Genomic DNA, 24,492 nt, shown 5'->3' with positions numbered 1-24,492 from the left:
TTTTTTTTTATATTATTATTGTCTTGATTAGTATCTTTCTAATGGCATTATGAGACTTGAGCTTTGGTACTGCTATGTTACGTCTAATTTACAACTTAAACAAGGTTTCATAAGTCAAATGTTCAAGATTTATAAAGTTTAATTCAAGATTTTATAAAGTCAAAATATGAAAAATGTACTTTTTAAATCCGAAATTTTGACTTTAAATTTGAAAATATGAGTTATTAAAAGTCGACATTTTAAGATTTATAAGTCAAAATGAAAAAAACTTATTACTTGAGAATTCGAGATAAAATGTAAGATGTCGACTTTGACAGTAGTTTATTGCTACTTTTATTTTACTATGTCCCTGAAACGATTCATTTGTAACCTTAAAAGCTCCAGCTGTGCATATTTTATTCCTGTTTAGATTCTACGTAGTAACACTGTCTGCTAAAATCTGAACTAGTGTTGATAGATATTTTTGAAATCAGATTGCCATATATCTATTTTGCAACGTATTGTTTTTTCGACAACATTTTCACAGTTAAGAAAAAAAAATAATTTCAATTTTCCAGCGGAAATGGATATTCGAGATATAGACCATAATTTACAAAACAAAGCAGTTTCACAAAAGAAATCACTATTCTATGACATTTATGGCTGCAACTGAAGTAGTTTGAAATCGTCTTAAATCTTTCGTTTGAAATGTTTCAGATTTTGTCATGTCAAGGTCTTTTAAAGCCGACTATAAGGTATAAGTTTTGTTCATCTTTGAAGGCCGTTGCTTACATCCAAGTCATTTGGACTCTGTTGGATAGTTTTCTTATTGGCAATCATACCGCATCTCCTTATTTTTATATTAGTATATAAGTAACATTTCATTACAAATAAAACAAGTATTGCTTATGGTTTCTTATGATGACTTATGCTGTTTGCAATTTACCATTTTCAAAATTAAAGTAGATGCTTCACAGAAGTTTTTAAAGGCACACAATATACAATTCAACCACTTAACAACTGAAACTAATTGAAACATTGTCGTTTAAAGAAATTGCTATATATTTTTTTTTATAAGAAAGTATGACAACATTAAATGAAAATAGCTTCATTTCGCGTATTCTTTCACAACATTGGAGATTGGGCCCTCTTTTCTTTTTTTATTATAAGAATTTTATTTAATTTTCGTCAATGATTTGTGAAAAGTATGAGTAGAGGGGTAGCACATACAAACTACAGTTGTTGTAATACTGTAACCATAAGAGCAAAAACATATAAAAAAGGGAAAATAAGTTTAAAAAAATGAAGAATTATATTTATGAAATAACAAAATCTTAAATCACAAGTGCTTTCAATAGTATTCTATATAATGAGGCTCGTCTAAGAATTGAATTTTATTTGTCCACCATTTTCACATGATTTGTTCATCATTCGTCGTCAGATTCATCCCATTCTTCACTTTCAAAGATGATTGTTCCGTTTTTCTCGGTAGAATATTCTGGGAGCATTGCCCTTCGTGGAGCAACCCTCTTGGAGATTACCGATTTTCCTGACATGCATCGCTCTACATTTCCTTGTTGGTATTCCATTACACCTATGATTCCTTTGACCTATATGAAACAGAAAAGAAAAAAAATATATTTATTTTTGTCAGAATCGAATGTTTAGGAAAATTAATTCAATAAACATGTATTAGTCCAAAAGGGGAAAATACCAAGGTAGAAATAAACACTCAGGGAAGCAATGTGTTTTCTCACTTACAATTAAATAATATTTAACGTTTGAACCCTCTTCTGATTTAGATAGTCATGATCAGTAAATGAAAAGCGCTCCGATCAAAAAAAAAAATAAGCTCATCTTTTATTTTTTAGAATAACATTGTGCTAGAAAAAAAAAACCGTCTTTGTTGAAAGCAGAGAAGATCAGACATGGCTAAGGGAACTTTTGGGGAATTATGGGTACATTAAACGAAAAATATGGAAAAAATATAACGTTTTAGCTCTTTCATGAAAAAGGCGCAAATTACCGAAGGTAGAATCAAAACTCATAAGTCGAAGAGAGACCGACAAAATCAAGGCATAAAAAACGGAAAACGTTCTAAAGACAAACAACAGTCAACAAAACACTATATAAAATAATATAAACTGATCAGCACAAACAGGGGCGATTACAAATGTATTCAATACATGGGAACATGGGCGATTTAGTTTAAACATATTTCATTGTTCAAAATGACAAATGTATCAGACACAAGTTTTACAACTTAGTAAATAGAATTGAGAATGGGAATGTGTCAAAACGACAACAACCTAACAAAAAAAAAAACCAAAGCAGAAAACAGCCCATGGCCTCCAATGGGGCTTCAACGTAGCGGGAAGATCCCGCATTTGGAGGCGGGCGTTAGCTGGCTCCTCAACATTAATGTATACTATAGTTCAGCGAAATGGACGTCACACTAAACTCCGAAACATATAAATGAACCAAAACTAAAAAAAATAAACACACGACTTGGGAAAGGCGCAAAAATGCGTCGTGGTTAAACATGTTATGTGAGATCTCAACCCTCCCCTGGCCGATGATAAATAAGCAAACACACAACAATACGCACAGCTAAACTCAGTCTAAAAGAAGTCCAAGTCCGATGTGAAAATAATTAATGAATAATCAACATTAATTAACAAAGGACAAATAGCAGTTGACAATGAGAGTCGGTTGAAAACAAAACTTTACGACAAAAGAGATGATTTCAGCTTCCCAATTGTGAACTTTCCATTTCTATGTAGCAACATTCCAGCAGCGCCTGCATACGGAGTATATATCTCCCAATTGATACGATATTCCCGGGCTTTTGTTTCCTATCATGATTTCCTTGATAGAGGATTGCTGCTCATAAGGAAACTATTAAACCAAATGGTGAAGTTAAAGTCATCCCTTCGTAAATTTTACGGACGCCATCACGAGTTGGTTAACCGTTATGGAATAACCGTTTCACAGATGATATCGGATATGTTCCTTATGTTGTAACTACAATACCCTCCCTTTTCACGAATGTGACTTACCGAATTAGACTATTTACAGGATTTATAATAACATAAGCAACACGACGGGTGCCACATGTGGAGCAGGATCTGCTTACCCTTCCGGAGCACCTGAGATCACCCCAGTTTTTGGTGGGGTTCGTGTTGCTTAGTCTTTTTTTATGTTGTGTCATCTGTACTATTATTTGTCTGTTTGTCTTTTTATTTTTGGCCATGGCGTTGTCAGTTTGTTTTCGATCTATGAGTTTGACTGTCCCTCTGGTATCTTTCGTCCCTCTTTTTTTACTGACATGCTAGCTCCAGACCTCAATTAAACTGATCGAAAGATTATGTCTTCATCATATGAAAATCCATCTTCGCTAGCCAAGGTTTACGATCCACTTCCCTCCTCTCCACTAGCCAAGGGTTACGATCCACTTCCCTCCTCTCCACCCTTGGCAGATTGAGATAGAATTTCGGAGACACAAGGTAATGATCTTCATTGGTTGCAGTCGAAACTCGCTGCATCCAATCAAAAAGCGCCTATAACATGATCACGTGTAAATGTAGAAAGTGTATGTAAACAATTGCCACGTGCTCATTGTGCAACAAGTCTTTACATCCCTAAACATACGACTATATTTAGTGACAATTTGAATGTTTTTAATCAACTAATAGAAGTTCCTGTGTATGTTTCTTGCACAAATGCATGAATGTCAACGTATATTTTCGTTTCCTGCTTTACCAAGTTTGTAGAATCTAGACGCTACCGTGTTTTTACCTCCAAATTGAAGAGTTCAAGTGCTACCGTTGGTCAAGAATGGGCGTGACATTAATCTACCGACAGATGGCGCAACATTGTTATCACAAATGTTGGCTTAATCTGCCAAGGGTGGAGAGGAGGGAAGTGGATCGTAACCCTTGGCTAGCGAAGATGATGAAAATCAAACACATTCGTTCCCGTTAGGGTTTTTTTTATCATACCAACAACTGGTTTTAGAATAAATTTGTTTATTTCCGATGCAAAGACCCTATGAGTGAATCAATATTAGTTCAAAAAATGCCATCTTTAATGACTTGACAACAGTATCGTAACTATATCCCTTTTGATTATGTCTTATTAAAGGTTTGGTTAGCTTTTGAGATGAATGACGCCATTTCTGTGCTTTGTATAGAATACTACCATACAACGTCTCCTATAGATTTGGTGCGTGGTATATGGTAAAGACACTGGTTTGATGATTATAACAATATTTGAAGCGGCAAATAAAGGGAGTGTGGTGCCTAAAAAATAACTGTTTTCAAGCAAAACTAGATTTCATTGGATAGTATCTATTAATATTTCCAGCAATATGATGATGAACAAAGGACACAGCAATGCAAGATTTGAAAAAAAACTTGTTTGTCTTAATATTGACACAACCGAATGAACAGGGGGTAATTTATTATAGTATTTGTGAAGGCAAATGATTCACATTTTGCAAGAACCAAACCAAAAACACATTTTTGCATCCACCTCTATTAAAATTGTGGTTATAAATTAAAAGTATCAAAACTTCTCATCAATAACTTACAACAAAATGTTAGGATTCAGGGTGCTTAGAGGCTACAGGACACAAAATGGGTCATTTTTCCTTTTTTTTACAAAATTTTTGACAAAATCATTTAAAATAACTGAAATACCATTATACGTATTGAATGTATATGATGCCTAAAATATTGAGCATTTAATGACCTTGACCTTGAGTTTTAATTATGGGACTTTTTTAAAAAGGGTAATGGATATAAGCATATAATTAATTGGGAAAATGTTCAAGTCGATTAAAGTTATTATTTGGTTAAAAAATCAAGGGTAAGAAGTCAAGGTTATGTCAAAAGTGCTTAGCAACCACCCTAATTTGACGCATAAGTACCCAGCTACAACATATATTTTGGTAAAGGACTATTTAATCTAGTTGATAGACACAAGCTCAAAAGTAATGGGGTGAATGTCATCACAAAATTTATATAAGAACAATCATTTATAGTGGAAAAAAAGTGCCTAGCAACCATATATTTTAGCGTTATTTGGGACAAAATTCCAAAACATTGATACCGAACATGAACTTTTTATATATATGATAGAAGAAACTGTAAGCAGCAACAATGGCCAGCAACATAAGATTTACAATAAAGTAAAGTCAACATGATCGTAGTTAAAATTTTTGTCGTAAAGTTACCCAAAGAAATACGGTTGCTGCTCCTTTACTGACATCCCTGACTTGCCAAGCTTTGTACGGTTCTAATATTGTCTTCACGGCATTTAGGATAGCATTGCTAACTGACCTATAGTCAAACTGTTCCATTCTTTTCTTAAGGTTGTCTTTTCCTGATTTAAACAATAACGATTTGCAGGTCCTCCAATCCTATTTAGGCATACAAAATACTTTAACCTTCTAAATCAAAAGTACAAGGTAATTTATTTGTGATAAAAACAAATACACTTAAAAGATATTACTAACATTTGTAAATAATTTTTACTTCAAAACCAATATGAGATACTAAATTTTAACACCAAAAAAAGATACAGAAATGTAAAGGAGGCAGAATGAAAGGATTTGTTATTTTGCCATTACGATGTAACAAAGTAAAAGTCTTCAATTCTTTCTAAAATAGGATAATTTCATTCATCGATCAATTTCGCTACATAAGTGGAGGGAAATTTAATATATGGTGTCACTGTGGTGATGGGATATGATTGTCAATGAGACAACCCTCCCCCAGAGACTAAATGACGTAAAAGTAAGTAACAATATGTCATCATGCGGCCTTCAACAATGAGCAAAACCCATACCGCACAGCAAGCTATAAAAGGCCCTTTAATGAAAATTTAAAGCTATTCAAACAAAATACAAATACGGCCTTATTTATGTAAAAAACAATAAACGAAACCAAATATGATATACAGCAACAATGGCAACCACTGAATTACATGCTCCTGATTTGCGACAGGCAGATACAGAATGTGGCGGGCGGGGTTAAACATGTTTTCGCGCGGCCAATCCTCCAACTAACAGAGGACATTGGTGTAACAGCACAACATAAGATCAAACTATAAAAATCAGATCGATACAAACAACTAAAAAAACAAACAAGAACACAAAAGACATAAAGTACATTTCTTATAGTACTTTCTGTACATCTAATGACAGTGTAATATATTGGTAACCTTTTAGGATAAGTTGATTTAAAGGATCGATAAGTTTACCCGGATCGTATGAAAATTTACGGGCTCAGAATATAACCGTAAAAATAAGCACGTGCTATCCCGTTTTTAATAAATTTTCTAGAGGTACATTAAAATTTCCAAACCCAATCTTTATATCTATGTAAGAATTTAGTAAATGTTTAAAGTAGTTTGTGGTAACGAAATCCGTGACTTAATTATTCACAAGCTTGTTTTTATGCAGAAAACTATACCATACCTTGACCTCATCTAGTCCATAGCCTAACAAAAGCGAGGCAGCTACCAGGGTCTGATGAACACCATTAGGTGGTGTCTGATACATTTTTAGCTCGGCTAGGGACCTTTGATCAATCCTGGACACAATTTTAGATACTTTATCTATTTTGTAAATTCTTTCAAGAATTCTGGTTGCTATAACGATCTTTGAGTTAAGTCTTCGAGTAAGCCCAGCTTTCTTTGCTTGTTCCACAGCATCTTCTAAAATACTTTCTTTCCTTGATTGACAAGCTCTGTCTAAATCTATAGATAGATTTTTAGGCTTTAATTAGTAATATTATTCATCAAACTAACAAGTTTAGGATTTACCTTGAAAGTACTTTCTTTTGCTAATAGATTTTTTTGATAAAATGCTATGTGTATGCTGTTGTTCTATCATTGATTTTGGTTTTAATTTATTATAGTTTGAAGTCAGATTTTAAGTATCTTTTGTATTTGTTTTTGCTCTGAAATGCTATATAAAATTCTGGGCATTGCACAACGGTTGCTGTATAAAATCAGTAGGCCAAGCACTTTAAGATTGATTGCTCTTAGTGACTTCTTCGATGCAGTATCGTTCATAATTATTTTATTTGTACTGATGCTTTTGTTATCTTTAAAATCGCCATTATAAAGTTTAGCGCTTCCTGTATTGAGGCTTTTTTTTTACAAGTCGTTTTGGAAATTGGTGTGTTGTCAGAAGGCTTTTGATGGTCTGTAGTAAATGTATTCACAACGTTTTATACTCAGGGTGTAAAAGCTTGAAATATTGCCACTTGTCTATTGTTGAAGATCGTTTGTTGACCTCTAGTTGTCTATTGGGGTTTTTATGTCGTTCAGTTGCTGCCTCTTTACATTTTCGGATATGAAGATTCTGTATGATCAATTGAATTCAAAAGCTTGAAATATTAAATAGGAATATTGTATAGAAACATGAGGTTTTCTGTTTCTGATATTGTAACTTGGGATAATTTTAGTTTAAACATGATGTGAAATTTGTTATAATCAAAGGTCATCTTCAATTGGGTTTCACTTTTGATACTTCAGGATTTCAAATATTTATTTTCGACCTCCTCCAACAATTAATAAATCTTCCAAATGCGTCACTGGCGTGCAACAAATCAATATTCGAAACTTGTATTTTTTCTAATACGTTACACAGTTTCCACATACAAATATTCACTAAATAGCTATGATTATACATACAAATATTCACTAAATAGCTATGATAATACATACAAATATTCACTAAATAGCTATGATAATTGTTTAAAGTGATAAACATGTGTTATTCCGGACTTACTCGTCATCATTATTGTTTAAATATATACGTGTGTAATGTCTGCAAAACTGTCGCTTTTTAAAGAAAAATATGTGGAAGTCCTAATTCCTCGAGCTTAAAGTCTAAGATTTTACTCCACACGGTAATCATATCAAACGTTTTCTACACGTGATGTTTTAATGCTATATATTATTGTTGACGTTTTTATCATATTTAAATCAGAAAATATTAAATAATATGATGATGACAATACTTTTTATCCGTTTAAAAACATGTGAAATACTAATGAATAACTTCTGATTTCTCATGTACGAAATACACTTTGTGTAAATCAATATGTTTCTAGAAATGATTTGTAAGTTTATATATTACATTTTTGAGCTTGAAGAAACATAATCATCTGATTGGCTTTCAATGACAGTGGATCAGTTGTTAATGGTCTAGTGATGTCATATACCTTCATGTATGATATTAATTTGTCCAGATCTTTCTGACTTATGGCTTGTTTAATGTTATAAGTTATGGTCCCTTTTGAATCTGAAAATAAATCGATCAAGTTTGAGATATATATTCTAAGCCACGGTAGAGATTTTAAGAGAGTGATTTTACTTTATAGTAAAAATTAACTTTGCTAATGTTTTTAAAAAAAAAAACACTTGTTCCGTATATATATATGCAACTCTTCAGGTACAAGATCGATCTTATTTGGTGGTCAGAATATTCATTTAATGTGGCGGGGTTAAACACGTTTTCGGGCGCCCAATAGGACAGTGGTGTAACAGCACAACATAAGATAAAACTATAAAAATCAGATCGATACAAACAACAACAAAATCAAACAGAAACACAAATATAATCTTGCCTTTAGATGTACAGAAAGTACATTTCTTTTAGTACTTTCTTAACATCTAAAGGCAAGATTATATTTTTCAGGTTTTTTTTATCTGTTCCTACTACTAGGGCAAGATATTCATTTCCAAAATCCTCCTGCCCCTCCCCATCATGAAAATCAAATGTCCCCTTAAGGGCATACGATACAGTTTTGCTCCCACCGTGATTTTTTGACGAAATTTTGCATATAAGCTATTTTTCACCTAGTCAATTCAAATATGTAATAGAAAATATACCTTCTTGTGCTACTTTTAGAGATAAATGGGGTCGAAAATTTAGACATTTACTCAAAATTTCGGTTTTTTATAACATTTCTTAATTTGGACAGACATACCTAACTTTTTTTATTTCAAAAGATAAACACTAGTTTTTGTAAAAACTGCTCTGAATTTGTGAAAAGAACGGGATTTATTGCTGTATATCTATCTAATTTAAAAACAAATCATCGGTGATTTGTTCATAAATATTGGCACAAATAATCTTCATACATAATCCCGCCAAATGTCAAGTAAAAGAAGAGGGGTCGATGTACTTGTTTTCAAGCTAATGATTGAAATCAGTCAAAAAATGCATCTGTTCTCAATATGTCACAGTTTGACGTCGCGAAAAAATTAAATTTCACTTTAGTGAAATCAAGAAATGAAATTAATTACGTGTTGTTTTCAATTATTAGAAACGACATATTGTCTCCCCTGTAACTTTGAAAAATTACCATGAACAGTTCATATCAAAGCACAGTAGCAAGATAATTTAAATTGAGTACATGTACATTTAAATATAACGTTTTCCAATCGCAGACGTATGGTAAGGAGTATTGAAAAGAATATTAGACAGAGGATTGAATAAATGTATAGATTCTGTCACCTGTCCTGATGAATATGGACATTAATTTATGACAAAATGTAGGCACAAACACGTGATAAAATCAAAATCAAAGGGAACATTGCTATCACCAATGCGCAAACGCGCTAACGCCTTACTGTAAGTTCAAGGCGGCCTACCACCTCAATTATTCTCATCTAACTTTCACAGGTTATTTTTTATATCAGTTCATACAAACCTTTAAATCTCACTTTGTTGGATTTTGTAACGGGTCTGCTGTACAAGTTATTTGAATCATCTTCCTCGTCGTCGTCAAACAAAGCATTCAAAGACATGCATTCCCAATCATTTTGATCAATAGCAGGATTAAATTTTCTGACAATAAAGTACCTGGCTAAGGTAGTCAAACCTTCCTCTGAATGGTATTTGAATATATCCAGCATAAACTCGCCTGGCAGTTTCAAATGAACGGCCAAATCGTGTTCTTGTTTGATAACTCTGGCAACTTTACTTAATTGATCTAGAGGAACAGTATTACTCCGTAGTGATGTTAATATTTCTCTGGTGCTTGAGATGGCGGGAACCGTAATTGAGGGTTCCTGTGTCACAATGGTCTCGTGCTTTATTGACGTATGCTTCCTTTCGTTAGTTGCTTTTAGCATTGAAGGGAATGGATGACCTGATGACGTAATTAGACAACTATATATTGGCTTAGTTTTATTGTCAGAATTTTTTCCAATCAAATTAAACGAGTACTGTCCCGAAATAGGCATGTCCAGCTCAAATATCCAGTTTCCATCGCCATCAAAATATTTTTTACAAGTCATCATCTTGGATGATTCATCATCGATACTACACAATTCTTGGTAAAGTTTAACACCAGCTTCTGTTTTAAACTTTAGCTTTATTATTCCTTCATGTGCAACTATCTGCCCACTTGCTATTTCATCTGCACTAATGAACCCCTTGTCGTTTTTCTCCTCCCTCAAACTATCACCACTTTGATTTCCTTCCGTAGCATTACTTTTATTTTTTCCATTAACACTAGCACCTTCAGTATTTCCAAGCTTAGCTACGACCATTATATTTTTATTTGTATCGAGTCTAGCATTCATTCCATTTGCCCCACCTTTAGTATTTTGATCATTCTCTCTTTTCTTTTGTTCACCGGTATTGCTTTCTGTTCTGACATTTGAATTTAGATGCCCGTTAACAGAGCCTATTTCCATCTGATGTACACCTGGTATAGTAACACCAATATGTTTAGAACTGTCCTGCACGCCTAAGTGGTCACCCAGTACTGCAGGTAATGGCTGTATTACTTTATCTTTCAAAGTTTTACCATTAATAAGAAAAGTAAGTATATTAATGAGAACACTGTCTTTTGGTTCGTATTTCAACTTTCCAAATATTTTCAGAGCAAATTCTCCATCAAATGGAACTTTGACGTGTATAACATATTTTCTTTTTTCAAACCTTCCCGTTGTAAATCGACTGAGCTTAGCATCACTCATTGTTCTGCACTTCAGTTGATGATTTATAGAATGAAGATTTTTCGTTGGGACTATGATATTGACCTCACCTATTACGGTCTCTATGGTGGATTCCAAGGGGGTTGGTGTAACTCCCACCTGTAGCATATATGCATTTGGACCCCAACCTAACCGAGGACAATCAGGATACTCATCTACTTTAATGTCATCTGTTCGTATACATTTAATTCCGTATGAACATAGGAGGTGATACAGCTTATCTATGGCTAGATCTTTCCCGTATATATCCAAGCGGTATGTACCTGGAAAAGGAACTCTGACTGTATAGCTTAATTTGTTTCTAGAATGTTCAAACATTACAAAATGTCGTAAACTTTTCCCCTCAGAACTGTGTTCAGACTTTATCAAAACTAAATTATGCGAAAACCTGTATTGATGACTTTTACCTTCTGGAAGATTAAAAGCCATACTGATTGGATCATTTTTTGCCGTTATCATGCACATATCTGATTTTAATTTTGTGTTAGTGTTCATTCCCATCATATGGAAGTGTTCCCGAATATATGGAGAATTCTGCCACTGTTTTAATGTCCACCTATTTTCCTGTAGTTGCCATTCCGGGTCATCTGGGAAATGAGTGAGAATGAATTCATTCGGATCAGGTAAAAAATAGAATTCATTTACAGGTCTAGGTGGTTTCCCAACACCTGCCCTTTTGATCTTGCTTTTATCATCAATTGAAATTTTGTCGTCATATTCACCTTCCTCAATACACGAGTATGCCCAATAAGGATCAATCAGACGCCATTGGCCCTTGATGTAGACAGCATTCCATCTCGATTCAAGTAGTTCTCTATCGGGTTCATCGCCAATTACATATAACATGTTCTTTGTCATACCATTAATGATTACACAAGGAATATTCGCTATTCTAGAAGAAAAGAAGGAACTATATTTATATAAAATAATATTTGGTCAAAGAATGCTACTATAAAAGGGCATTTGATTGTTATCCTTTAAGGTATGTATTGTAGTGACAAAACATCAGCCGCTATTTAACCACATTTTCTGCTGCATTTTGCCGGTTATTATCTTGAGGGTTTGTTTGTTTCCCGATTTCTTGTTATGTGATATGTGTTTGGATTGCTCAAAGTTAACATTAGCTTTCGGGTGGCTTCTTTATAGTACGTGGTCCGTAGGACTGGTGATTTTTATTCGGGTTTTATAGCATGAATCTTAAACCGATGCGTGTTCCTTCATTCTAGGGGACATTAACCGTGACTACGAAACTAATTTATACTTAACACTCTTACTGGCAAAGAGCATAAAACAGATGGCAGTGGTCTCCAAAATCTTGCTGTATGTTCATGAGATAATCAATTGGTGACTCCTCTGGTGGCAGCATATCAATTTCTATCCTTTCTGTATCAAATGACGTCATCCATCTAAATATAGCACGAACTCTCAGTACCTCGTCTATATATTCAAATGATTTCTTAACTATGATGTGTTCCACAATGTCCCAAAACGTTTCCATCAAAAGATCTGGGGATACCTGTAAGATATTTTAATATACTGTACTAAAATAAATAATAACATTATGTGATAGTTTCATTGAATCTCGTTACAAAAATATTGTTACTAAAATATTGATCCTTCATACCACAATGAAATAAAAAAATTTAAGGCTTACAGTATCGATAAGGTAAGAACTTTTCAGGACAAAAGACAGGACCGCAGTACATATATTCAATGGTTCATATGTGTCGTGTTCACTTCTAGCCCTTCAAAACTGAGGTTATGAGTTCGAACCCCACGTTCCAGGTGCGTTTGACTTCAATCTTAATTGACTAAGATTGCCAATGTCCCTGCCGATGGTAGTTAGTTCTCTCCGGGCATTCCGGCTTCCTCCACCGCCACGAAATAGCCAACAGTTCGGAAAGTTGCGTGAAACACCAAAAAAAGCAAAAATCAAAATCGCTTCTTACACATTTGTAAATGCATTACTTACATTCAGAGCTTTACGATCAATGTTTGTGAAATCTACATTCCACAAAAGTTGTTGTTTTGACATAGTTGTGGGTACGGGCGGTGGTACTTCTTCAGATCTGTAAGTACCACGGTCATGGTGGAAAACATCTGCTAACTAACAAAGATAAAAACAAATTACTTATATTATGCTCTGTTGCAAGACACAGTTTCTAGAAACTGATGAAAAATCCTAAGTTTGGTAGGTGCTATTGTCTTATATGTATGTCTCTTACTTCCACTGAACTTTAACACTATTTACAAATACCAAAAAAATGCATTGATATTTTAGAACCATCACCTAGCCACGGTCTTTTCGAGTCTGGTTGTTTTAATGTCCCACCTGCTACAAGCTGAAAAAAGGATGCATCATATCTAGATCTCCTTAGTAACAGAAAGGGGAGCGACTCAAAACTAGGATTCTTGATTTCATTGCTTCTACTGTTCTTGCATACTAATATACCACTAGCCTCCAGACTACGATGTTAACGGGTGTCAGTGGATCTGAAATGCTAGGGCACTTCATTTTAGATATTTCATAAACAGGCATTTCATCACTTCGGGTTTGTTTTACAGTACAGTTCTGTTATGCAGTATTTAGGTTAATATCAACTGTATTTCAGGCTAAAAAAATTGTATGTTTAATTCCATTTACTGAAATATGTGGTGATATATCAATGATATGTCACTGCTATCGTCTTCATATAAACGACAAACTTCTTATGCAATTTCAAGGCTACTATGACCAAATTTCATGCTCAATTTATCTAATTCTTGCGTTGTACGTTCATTAGCCAGAAACCTGTTCAAAAAAATTTTGATTATAGTTTCTAGTTCCTATGAACTATATTTCATGCTCGACTGATTTAATTTTTGCGTTGTACTTTCACCTCCAATAAATCTGGACTAAAATTTGGATAATATAAAACCGCTACAGTAGCCTTTTGTGGGCTATCTAACGGATTTATATAAATTTCATACTTTACAGTATTAAAAAGAAGTATAATATAATTAATTGACGAAAATATATATACAGTTTTGTTAATTATGTTTTTATTTTCCGAATCGAGACTTAATTTTATCATCCAATACCACTTGCTCGCTGTTGTAACGTGAGAAAAAAAGCGATGGTGTTGCATGAGTTATGAATTACTCTTTGGGAATATCCTCGATTTTTGGCGGTGTTAATGTTGATCAGTCTAGTGTTTTGCATAATATCTTTTAAATCTTTATTTGTTTTCTTTTGTCTTTTCTAACATACTTGTCTTTTTAAGCATATTTTGTTTTATCCTTTTTGGATATTTATTTAACATTTAAACTGTTTTCTTTTCTTTTTTGAAGCTTTTTATTGTTTCTAAAACTCTGACATTTTAAAAAAGATGTTTTCTGATAAAATTGTCGTCAGTTTTCGTACCAGTCTGGTATTATGAATGTACATAAAATTCTGGTTTTTCGATATATTCGACAAAAATATGTCTTAAACTATAAAGTTGAGTGTATGAAAAATACTAAAAACGTCAGAAAGAAACCCTATAAAGAAAATCAATCGCTTAAAATACTTACTTGATATGAACCTGACGATTTAGGCCTTTTACCTCCTATATTTCCCATTTTAAAATTAGTGATCTGTTATTTAAGTCTTTATTTTTCTATTACACTTCTAAGTTTAAAAGTTACTTCTCCTTTCGTTAAATGCATGATACTACAGCGATATATATTTTTTGAATAGTGCATATACGGTTATGAAGTGAGTTTAACATAAATAGTGTGACTAAGTTAGATATAAGTAATGTCAATGATATTTTACCCTATTTTTCTGTAATTATTGAAGTGAATGTAAGTTAAGCACCTTATCTCTTATTGTTAGATCAGGTGTCAATAAAAAGACATTTGACAATAGGTATTGGTATTAAAGATTGTCCGATATTTTTCAAAATAATTAGTTTTAGTTTTATATACATTCTAGAAGTCTACTAATACATTAGCAGGGGATTCTGAATATTCGTTCAAATTTGACTAATAATTAATATACAATATCCCAGAAATTTCATCTTTTTTATGTTTTGAGTGATTGTTGACGGAACGATATATGTTCATGCTAACACGAAACTTAATAAAAAGAAACCTGTTTTGTCTTATGAAATCTTGGTTTACAAAATTAAAACAAATCAACAAATAAACCCTTGATAAAGTTCAAATGTTAACTTTTTTTAATAAGTTTGCCCAGTGCATCATACAAACATGATTTTCTTACATTGCAGAGGTCCAATTGACAGTTATTTTCATTTGAACAAAACATTCCGTCTACATTTATCAATGCATTTCAGTTTAAATAGATATTTCAAAACGATCATTTCAAAACTTATAAGTTATTGTAAAACACATAAAAATTTAATAGAATAAAATATTTTTGTTTTCAGTTGCTTAAGGAAGTAATATAGGAATTTATGTTTTTTTATAAAAGAAAGGCAAAAGATACCAAAGGTACATTCAAACTCATACGTCGAAAATAAACTGACAACGCCATAGCTAAAAAAGAAAAGACAAATAGACAAACAATAGTAATTCGGAATATTTGTCGTTTCAAAATTTTGTATATTTTGTCATTTATGAAATATATTTTTTTTTTTATAAATTATTGGTTTAAAAATACTAAGAATTTTCTTCCCAAGAAATAGACTACCTTACTTATGTCGTTTGATCTCGGGTGGAGAGTTGTCTCATTGGCAATCATACAATATCTTCTTAGTTTTATGTTTATACATTAGCTGTATTTGGTAAAACCTTTCGGAATTTTTCGTTCTCATTGCTCTTCAACTTCGTACTTTATTTGGCATTTAGATTTTTTATTTAAGCATTATTGATTAGTCTTTTGTAGCTTACTAAATCTTTGATGAGATTTTTTTCATATATTATGAACATACATTTTCAATAAATATTGACATATATCAATAACAGGGGATATTTAGGGTTACGTAAACACAATAAAGCAACAATTGAAATCTATATTAAGGAAATGTAATTTAATTGCCAATGAGAAAACTATCTACTAGTAATAGAGACGAAAGGACGATGATGTAAACAACTATAGGACACTGCACGGCCTTCAATAATGGACAAAACAACATGTTTGTGAGCGCTCATGATCAACCCTCCCCATTTCTTGAATGATGGTGTAACGTTTGAAATGGCTTGATTCATCAGATCTGCAAATAAAAAAGCTAACAAAAACACAAGGTACCCACATGTACTTAAAGCCAGTTCAAAGCCAATTTCAACTAATTAATAAACCATGTTTCCCAGACTAACATTTCAATCATTTCAATCATTACACATTCAGTGGATTTAGTGTAAAGACGTCAAAGAAAAGAATGGCCTTCTGCAATGTCAAAAGTGTTCTTCCCATACATATTTAGTTGTTTTAATTAATTAAAAACAAATTTAATGTTAGTAACGATGAAGACAATATTAAAAGGTATTACCACATTGTTCGATTGATAACCTTTCAGAATAAGTTTATTCAAATGATCAATATATCTGTGTTCATTAATTACAATTATAATTTGTTAGCAATCACTTTTCCTTTTCTTAATATTTGATGATACATTTTTCTATGGTACTAGTATTTGACTAGACAAAGACAACTGGACGAAACCAAGAAATATATACATCACACAACACACAGTTGATAGGTTTGTTATTGTTGCACTTCAGTGTTTCTGTTGTTCCGTTGTTTTCCTCTTACAGTTGACGTGTTTCCTCGGTTTTAGTTTGTAACCCGGATTTATTTTCTCTCAATCCATTTATGACTTTTGAACAGCGGTATACTACTGTTGCCTTTATTTATAACTTGCCGTTAGCATGCAATTTCTTGATTATTCAATGTTATATGAAAGCGATTATTGATGAAAATTAAAATCAGATGTGAACTTAATCATTGTTGAAGACATTTCAACAGCTATGAAAGCACTATTCGTCTGACAATTTCCTAGACCTATTGTCCACAGTCATCCACTGTCCCTACCCTTCTATTATAATTTATGACTGACATTTACCTCATAAGCTTGTCAATGAAATAAATTGTGTACTTATCATTTCCAGTGAAGAACTGTTTGCTCAAGATGTCATTTTCCTGATTACGGAACTTTGTTTTTGTTCAATTTAGGCATATAATGGTAAAAAAAAATAATTCAGTCCACAGGTTTTCTCAGGGACAAATTGTAAGTAACGGTTATTGATGAATACCAAAGAGTACCGCTTAATTCGATCTACTTCATATCAAAACTTTTAATTTTCTACTCTATATACTTTTACTCTCAATGTTCAATTGACTTATCGATTACATCGTCTTATTAAACAGTGTTCTTTCTACAACTTCTTTGGTCATAAAAAAATTTTGACACGGATCCCAACAACAAATTCACGGAAGATGCCTGACGTTTTGATCGACAACACATTTGTTGAGTTTAGTGGATTAATATTCCAACAGACAGTTGATATTCCAGTGGGTACTGATTGTGCACCCCTACAGCCGACTTATTTTTGTACTCGTGTGTAGCAGAATGCATACAGAACCTTCACATATACAAAAGAAAAGAGTCTTGTAACGTTCTTCAATGGCACTTTAAGATATTTAAATATGTCTTGCCACTCAGTAACTTACATTTCAGTAAGTGCATATATCCTAGTGAACTTGAGATGAATATACAATCGAAACAAGAAGGTGTGCTTCATATCTTGATCTTTTCCACGATATTGACCCATATGGACGAATTAAAACTAGAATCTATGACAAACGTGACGATTTCAACAAATTTCTTATTGTCAACTTCCCACATGTCAGTAGTAACATACCCTCTGCTCCAATATATGGTGTACACATCTCTTAATTAAAATGTTACGCTCGGGCTTGTTCATACTGTACGGACTTCATTATAAGGGATGTGCTCCTTCGCAAAAGCAAAAACATCCTACCCAAACATAGTTATGAGGAAAAACGACTGACATCCATACAACAAATATTTTAAGGTCACCATGTGTATATGTCTAAGCAGGAGACGCTAACCCTGTCAACGCATCCGGTATCGCTCCGTTTGTCACTTCCTAATTGACTTACGAGATTTGAACATCGGTAAACTACTGTCGACTTAAATTAATTCACTTTCGACATGTTTTAGCGGTCTTGATCTTAAGATACCATAGTAGTTGTCTGATCTGTTAGAAATCAGTACCGAATGTGGATTCGCATGGCGGATGCTGTATGCATAGTAGAAGACTTTATCTACCCTGTCGATGCACGCGGGATCGCTCATTTTGGGGTTCATCCAATTCTGTAATTGTTTTTGATGTATCTTGTTAATGGATTTATGAGATTAGAACATTGGTAAACTACTGTTTTTCTAATTGATCTTTCGATTAGGGTGATGTGCAATCATGAATGGATGATTGAAGGTCTTGTTGCAGCTTTCAGGTTGAAGTTTAGAACATTAGTTATGTTCTTTTGAAATGTTATTTCTTTGTATACCGTGGAACTGTTAGCTCATGTAAATAATATTTCCATTCCAAACTTTTGGTTAAAATCTTGCCTGATGCAATTCATTTTTCATAGATACTTAAGTTCAAACTCTCATTAAATAACGTTGACTGTATACATAAAAGTAAAATAACAAAAATATCGAACTCCTAGGAAATTCAAAACGGAAAGTCCTTTATCAAATGGCAAAATGAAAAGCTCAAACACATCAAACGAATGGAAAACAACTGTCATATTCCTGACTTGGTTCGGGCATTTCCTTATGTAGAAAATGGTGGATTAAACCTGGTTTCATAGCTAGCTAAACCTCTCACTTGTATGACAGTCATAAAAAATTCCATTATATTGACAAAAATGTGTGAACAAAACAAACAGACATAATAGGTAAAAATGTCAAAAATTGGGGTACAGCAGTCAACATTGTGTTATAATCTTAATCACTATAAAAGCAAATAACTAATTCAACAAAGAAAATAAAAATGGCATAAAGACACTCTATAGACAAAGTACATAAGCAAAATTGAAAGACAAGAATACAAAAAATGACCATAGCACAATAACACAATGGCGGGATGTATAAATACCTAGCCACTCCAAAAGAATATACCACAAATGGACTGAACAGTAAAGGTTAAAAATATACAAAGAAAAAGAAAAAGAACACTATAACAAATAATATAAGGCCATTTTACTGCCCTTTTGGTTTTGTGTTTCCCGTGTAGTGTTATGTGTTTAAAGAGAACCTAAATGAGGCTACTTCATCAAAGCACTTTAAAAATTCAGTTTATAAAATAATAGTATGTACGAGAAAATGACTACACATATAAATTTTTGTAGTTTGGTCTTACAGTTCCGCGTTATATCTCTGCTGGTGGACTATCAATCCCCGAGGGTATCATCAGCTCAGTAGTCAGTACTTCGATTCGGCACTGACATGATTTCTAAAATTGTCAACAAAGGTGTCAACTCCCTTAGGCAAAGTTGACCTTAGATGAATTTGGCTATTTTAGGTACTTTTTGGTCAAATAGCTCTTCAACTATTTCGGTTTTTATACATCCTCGGCTTTCAAATATTCGGCTTTGAGCGTTCCTGACGAAGGTAGATCCAGAAAAGCGCGTCGGACGCATGAAATTAATAACGTGTTGTTTTCATTTTTTGCTATCTGCTTTATTTTCATAAAATTTAATCAGGTTCTTCCTAATCTTAGCATTAATAAACAAGACTAAATAATGTCATTCATACAAAATATTTTCAAACACATATAAAACATATATAAAAGAGCTTTAAACGCTCTCAAGAAGTGTTTCTATATTATATTGGTTCATCCAGCTGAGTCGATTTTACCACATCATGCTTAATAGAATGATTTGAATCTGTCATTTGTGGTTTCTAATCTATTTATATTCTAACTAGGAAGCTACCGCCGTGAACTGACATCGTTGCAGGCCTTGGTCTGGAGGATCTTGGTAGCATGTCTTTATTTTTATTAACATGTCGTTTCTTTGTCTCTTTCAAGATACCAGTGATCTGTTGCAATAATGGAAAATGTACATAAAACGTGTTATTCACTGTTCATTCTAACTCTTGAATGTTCGTTGATGGACTTCCCAACAGCATATGAATTTTAATATTAAAAAATATGGAGCATTTAAACATACAAATACTCGTTTTTTAAAGAGTCAAACGATTTTTTACGATCGATAAATCATTACAACTGCCCAAGAAAATCATAGTGCGACCTCTAAGTCCCATCATTGACAACAGATTTAAATCTCGTCAAGTTACCTTCTGAACTGTCCAAAATATTGAACTCTATATAAATTCTAGCAGCATAGTAATATTAGTGAATAAAGCTTTATAGAACTCAGTGTACAAGATCGTATTCAGTTTCAAATCATTTGCAGGCAATAATATTCCTTTCCAAATACGTGGACCTTATTCAAATTTCAAGCATTTGTCACGTGCTTTGCTTCATATAAAAAAAAGAAGATGTGGTATAATCACCTAATATCATCCTTGGTGTTTTAATCGGATTATTGATGATCTGTCTTTAGTTTTTATGTAGTATCTCGTAGACTGTGTCTTTTCGTCGTGTGTTGTTCGTTTTTTTACGAGATTGTTTTAATTTTCTTAGACTTATCAGTTTTAATTCTCCCTTTTGTATCTTCCACCTCTTTTTTATTCTTTGCATTGTTTTTTTTCCGTTTTTTTAAGTTCATGTCTTTTTAAGAAATTGTTCTTTTTAAAGTTTTCAGTCAGGCTTTCAAAATCGCATAAATCCATTACATAAATTAAGCAAGAGCCAACAGTAGTTGTTATGCTTTCTTCAATTAAGATAATTATTCTGCTTTCTTTCTTAAATAACACTCATTTCTTACCCAAAGATAGAATGCAGCAGCACCTATACTGGCGTCACGTATCTGTACGAGATTATATGGTTTGAGTATGCTGCTAATTTTATTAATCATGGCCGGTGACGTTGAGTTTATATCAAACTGAGACACTCTCCTCATTACATTTTCTTTACCGGTTTTAAAAAGAAAACCCTGGCAGTTCTTCCATGTCTGTAGACAGATAAAAATAACTTTTTTAATAATAATCAATGTTTATAATAAATATGGGAAGACAGTAAGCATTATGCTATAGAAAACAAATAAAAAAAATCATTGAAAATTGTTCAAAACAAAGAAAAGGGATTATACAAAAAGGTTTTAATTAGCGATATAGTTGGATGAATAAGGGAGTGCGTTTAAAAATATTCAAAAGAAAGAGACTGGCTATTCAAGAAAGGGTTTTTCCTCTGGACAGCAATTTTACACTTAATGTTTTATGAAAAATACTGTAAATAGATATAAGAAGATGTGTTATGAGTGCCAATGAGACAACTCTCCATCCAAGTCACAATATTGTAAAAGTAAACCATTATAGGTCAAAGTACGGCCTTACATGTGAAAAATATATGATTGTACCTGTAGTTTCTTAGGATCATCTCCAAGTAGTATACCAGTGGCTTTAAGAATCTGATGAACACTTTCAGGTGGTGTCTGATATTTTTTCATTTCTGTCAGCATGTTTTGATTCATTTTTAACAACGGCTTCATCAATTTTTCCAATTTTGTTACTCTGTCAAGAATCTTTTTTGACAGTTTAATTTGCATGTCTAGTCGATGATCAAAATTTGCCTCCTTTGCTTCACGAATATATTTCTGAATTGTTTTAGGATTTCTTCGACGACATGCTTCTGTCATTTCTATAAAATAACATATCAATACATTTACTTCGATGAAATACCAATAGAATATTTGAATTTTCAGAACGCGTTACATTTTTGCTTCTATAAATTTAAGATGTATATGGACAGTGTTGACTTCTCATTTCTACCTGAATAAGAAAAGAGTGTCATTTATTAATTCTATCTTTTTTTGTACTCGTAAACTGATACAAAAACCAAGCACTTACTTTCCTTAACCGTGAGCTCTTTTACTACTTTCTGTACATATGCTACCATCTTATCCTCGGGGTCAAGGTCAAACTGTTTGAAACGCTTAAGTTGTGTCTTCATTTGTTTCAGATCTTTTGATTTCAATGCCTTTGCCATATTCTTCTTAATAGATTTTTCTTTTACTGAAAGGATTAATGTTAACCAGTTTAAACAAATGCAATATATTGCACAATCCCGCATCTTGATTTCTCTGTGTTTTAAGTGAAAAATGAATAATTTGAATTTATTGAATCGCATTCCTGACTTACCTTTAATGGGAACGTCAAGAACCTATTGTTTGGACTGTACCTAGTCAAGAATATGACAGTTGTTATCCAATCGTTTGATGTGTTTGAGCTTTTGATTTTGCCATTTGATTAGGGACTTCCCGTTTTGAATTTTCCTTGGAGTTCGGTATTTTTGTTATTTTACTTTTTGGAAGGCAAAAATATATAATTAGACGAAAGCAGTAAATTATGCAGATCATAAAAGAAACTGTCATTACCTTTTAGGTTGACATAGAACCGTGCAATTTTAATACAGAGATACATATGTAAAGAAAGTGATGTTCGGTCATTTTTGTTGAATTCTAAGGTTATACTACCGTTGGTTTTTTAAATAAGTTTTGTTTGAAGCGTCTTGGAAATCTTTTAAATCAAATCGGAAGTGTATGTTTATACCGACCATTGTCCCGATAAAGAGGATTCACTCTGTTTTAAAATAGTGATTACAATAATAATTATTCTCCTGAAATTTGTGACTACATATTTTTGTTTCATATGCTAACACCCTTATTTTAGGCTACCTTGCTTAAATTTTTCTTTTGCCATTTCTTCCATTTCATCCATGTCTTCCTGTAAATCTGTATCTTCCGTCAAAGCTACAGATTTTATTCCATCTTCCGTTAAGGAGACAGACGTGATATCTTCATCAAAACTTCTCTGTGTATCTGATTCATTGCCATCCATTTCTTGTTCTTCATTAACTTCAGCATTGTCACTGTCGGAATCTTCACTACAGATCTCCTCAAACTGACCCTGTTCGAATACGCTATCTTTTCTGTCCGGAATTGGTTCTTCAACAGGCTCTATTTCATCTATAGGTTTAAGCGTATTTACGAGTTCTTGGAAGTCATCTTCAAAAATGTCTTCATCCTTTTTGAAATGTATGTAAAACCTTCCGCTCGTGCAGATTGCATTCTCATACTTATCATGAGTGAACACCTCGAGTACGTATTCGCCATAATCATTTAAACGTATTTCAACTGAATCATTGTTTGTTTTCACTTTTATTTCGTTTTCATTTTCGTAGATCTTCTCATCTGTTTTACTTATAGTTGTGAATATTGTCTCATATTGTGTTGGACTCGGTATTGGAATAACGACGTCAGGTTTACTAGTAATTATTGTGTCTGATATTATATTTTCCACGATACTGTCATCAGAAAACCTCACTCGTCGTATTATGTTTCCGTCGGAGTGAATGAAGAAACTGTGTATCTGGTGCAATCTAGAATAATCATTTTTCTTGAAAGCAAATACATTCATAGAATATTCTGCCGGAATCGGCATGTCAACGTTAAATGTCCATACTCCATTATTTACTTCTGTTTCAACTGATACTCTACTGTTGCCCTCACGTTTACAACAAGAAAGCTCACATAACAGTTCAACTGAGTCATCTGCCCGGAAATGAAATGAAGCTGTTCCATCTGGTGCTTTTATTGAGTCTCCGGTATTACTCAAACATTTCACTCCTAGTGACATGGCATCTAACTTTGCACCTAGTTGACCCTCAGGAATATTCGGATAAGGTAAGTTACATGGTCTTTCCTCTCCTTTAAATTTGATTACAAAATTCAGCAAATCAGTTGGTATATTTTGAGTAATATTTTCTTCCGTTTGACCAATATAAAACTTAATAGCATATTCGCCTTCTCTTGGTAATTTTATATTTGCTATATATCTGTCTTTTTCTCTTCTAGCAACAACATGTCTGCTCAGAGTACCACTACCTATCAATAGGCTTTTGAGCATGTGGGATATTTCCAATTTTGCATCAATATGAATGATAAATTCAACTACGCCGTTCCCTGTCCTTACAAATGGTGATTTTGGTGAAATTGCGTAGATATTCAATTTGTTTGCATGCGGATTATTACCAAACCCTACTTCTGGAAAATCCGGGAATGGTAAACATGGTTCTTTGGGGTCTATGCAGTCTATCATGTATGAACAAACTAATGAAAAATTGTTTGCTTTGGTGAAATCACATCCATATACATCGAACTGATATTTCCCATAAAACGGAAGTCTTACTTTGAATATTACTTTATCTTGTGTGTGAATCACACTCACAAACCTTTCTAGTAAAATATCGACTGGTTTATTTGTTTGAATTTGTGTTCTTTGTTGGGTTAGAATAACCTTGAATATATAATTTGAACTCCTTTTTGGTGGAAGGGCGAACGAAATATTTATTGTC

The 24,492-nt window shown here is 33.0% G+C and overlaps 3 protein-coding genes across 3 annotated transcripts; all 3 read right to left on the bottom strand.

Moving 5' to 3' along the window:
• Positions 1–1,272: 1,272 nt before the first annotated feature.
• LOC127731148 (uncharacterized) lies at positions 1,273–10,801 on the bottom strand. Its single transcript, XM_052240080.1, has 5 exons — positions 9,711–10,801; positions 8,132–8,296; positions 6,461–6,741; positions 5,216–5,401; positions 1,273–1,589 (listed from the first exon to the last, which is right to left on the bottom strand). The coding sequence occupies exons 1-5, from the start codon at positions 10,699–10,701 to the stop codon at positions 1,407–1,409; spliced, it is 1,806 nt and encodes a 601-aa protein (XP_052096040.1). The 5' UTR covers positions 10,702–10,801; the 3' UTR covers positions 1,273–1,406.
• Positions 10,796–14,604, bottom strand: LOC127738784 (lim and transglutaminase domain protein ltd-1-like). The gene is made up of 5 exons (XM_052250162.1): positions 14,557–14,604; positions 12,977–13,111; positions 12,279–12,520; positions 10,874–11,896; positions 10,796–10,799 (listed from the first exon to the last, which is right to left on the bottom strand). The coding sequence occupies exons 1-5, from the start codon at positions 14,602–14,604 to the stop codon at positions 10,796–10,798; spliced, it is 1,452 nt and encodes a 483-aa protein (XP_052106122.1).
• A 5,094-nt stretch (positions 14,605–19,698) lies between these two features.
• LOC127731140 (uncharacterized) lies at positions 19,699–24,492 on the bottom strand. The gene is made up of 5 exons (XM_052240076.1): positions 22,814–24,492; positions 21,987–22,151; positions 21,497–21,777; positions 20,906–21,091; positions 19,699–20,054 (listed from the first exon to the last, which is right to left on the bottom strand). The coding sequence occupies exons 1-5, from the start codon at positions 24,234–24,236 to the stop codon at positions 19,926–19,928; spliced, it is 2,184 nt and encodes a 727-aa protein (XP_052096036.1). The 5' UTR covers positions 24,237–24,492; the 3' UTR covers positions 19,699–19,925.

The sequence above is a fragment of the Mytilus californianus genome, unplaced genomic scaffold (assembly GCF_021869535.1).
Source record: "Mytilus californianus isolate M0D057914Y unplaced genomic scaffold, xbMytCali1.0.p SCAF_1, whole genome shotgun sequence".
Lineage (NCBI taxonomy): Eukaryota > Metazoa > Mollusca > Bivalvia > Mytilida > Mytilidae > Mytilus > Mytilus californianus.
Note: the sequence above shows the minus strand (reverse complement) of the source record. Positions and strands in the feature narration are given on the sequence as shown.

Bases quoted from the DNA above. Each gene is read 5' to 3' on its own strand.
- LOC127738784 (XM_052250162.1), bottom strand. From the start codon at position 14,604: ATGGGAAATATAGGAGGTAAAAGGCCTAAATCGTCAGGTTCATATCAA. The intron at 13,112-14,556 runs GTAAGTATTTTA...TATCTTTGTTAG, and splicing joins AATCGTCAGGTTCATATCAA to TTAGCAGATGTTTTCCACCA. The intron at 12,521-12,976 runs GTAAGTAATGCA...AATATCTTACAG, and splicing joins TTGATCGTAAAGCTCTGAAT to GTATCCCCAGATCTTTTGAT.
- LOC127731140 (XM_052240076.1), bottom strand. From the start codon at position 24,236: ATGATAGACTGCATAGACCCCAAAGAACCATGTTTACCATTCCCGGAT. The intron at 21,778-21,986 runs GTAAGTGCTTGG...GTTATTTTATAG, and splicing joins AGAGCTCACGGTTAAGGAAA to AAATGACAGAAGCATGTCGT. The intron at 21,092-21,496 runs GTACAATCATAT...ATCTGTCTACAG, and splicing joins ATGATCCTAAGAAACTACAG to ACATGGAAGAACTGCCAGGG.
- LOC127731148 (XM_052240080.1), bottom strand. From the start codon at position 10,701: ATGGAAATAGGCTCTGTTAACGGGCATCTAAATTCAAATGTCAGAACA. The intron at 5,402-6,460 runs GTATGGTATAGT...ATGCCTAAATAG, and splicing joins ATGGACTAGATGAGGTCAAG to GATTGGAGGACCTGCAAATC. The intron at 1,590-5,215 runs GTAACTTTACGA...TGTTTCATATAG, and splicing joins CAGCAACCGTATTTCTTTGG to GTCAAAGGAATCATAGGTGT.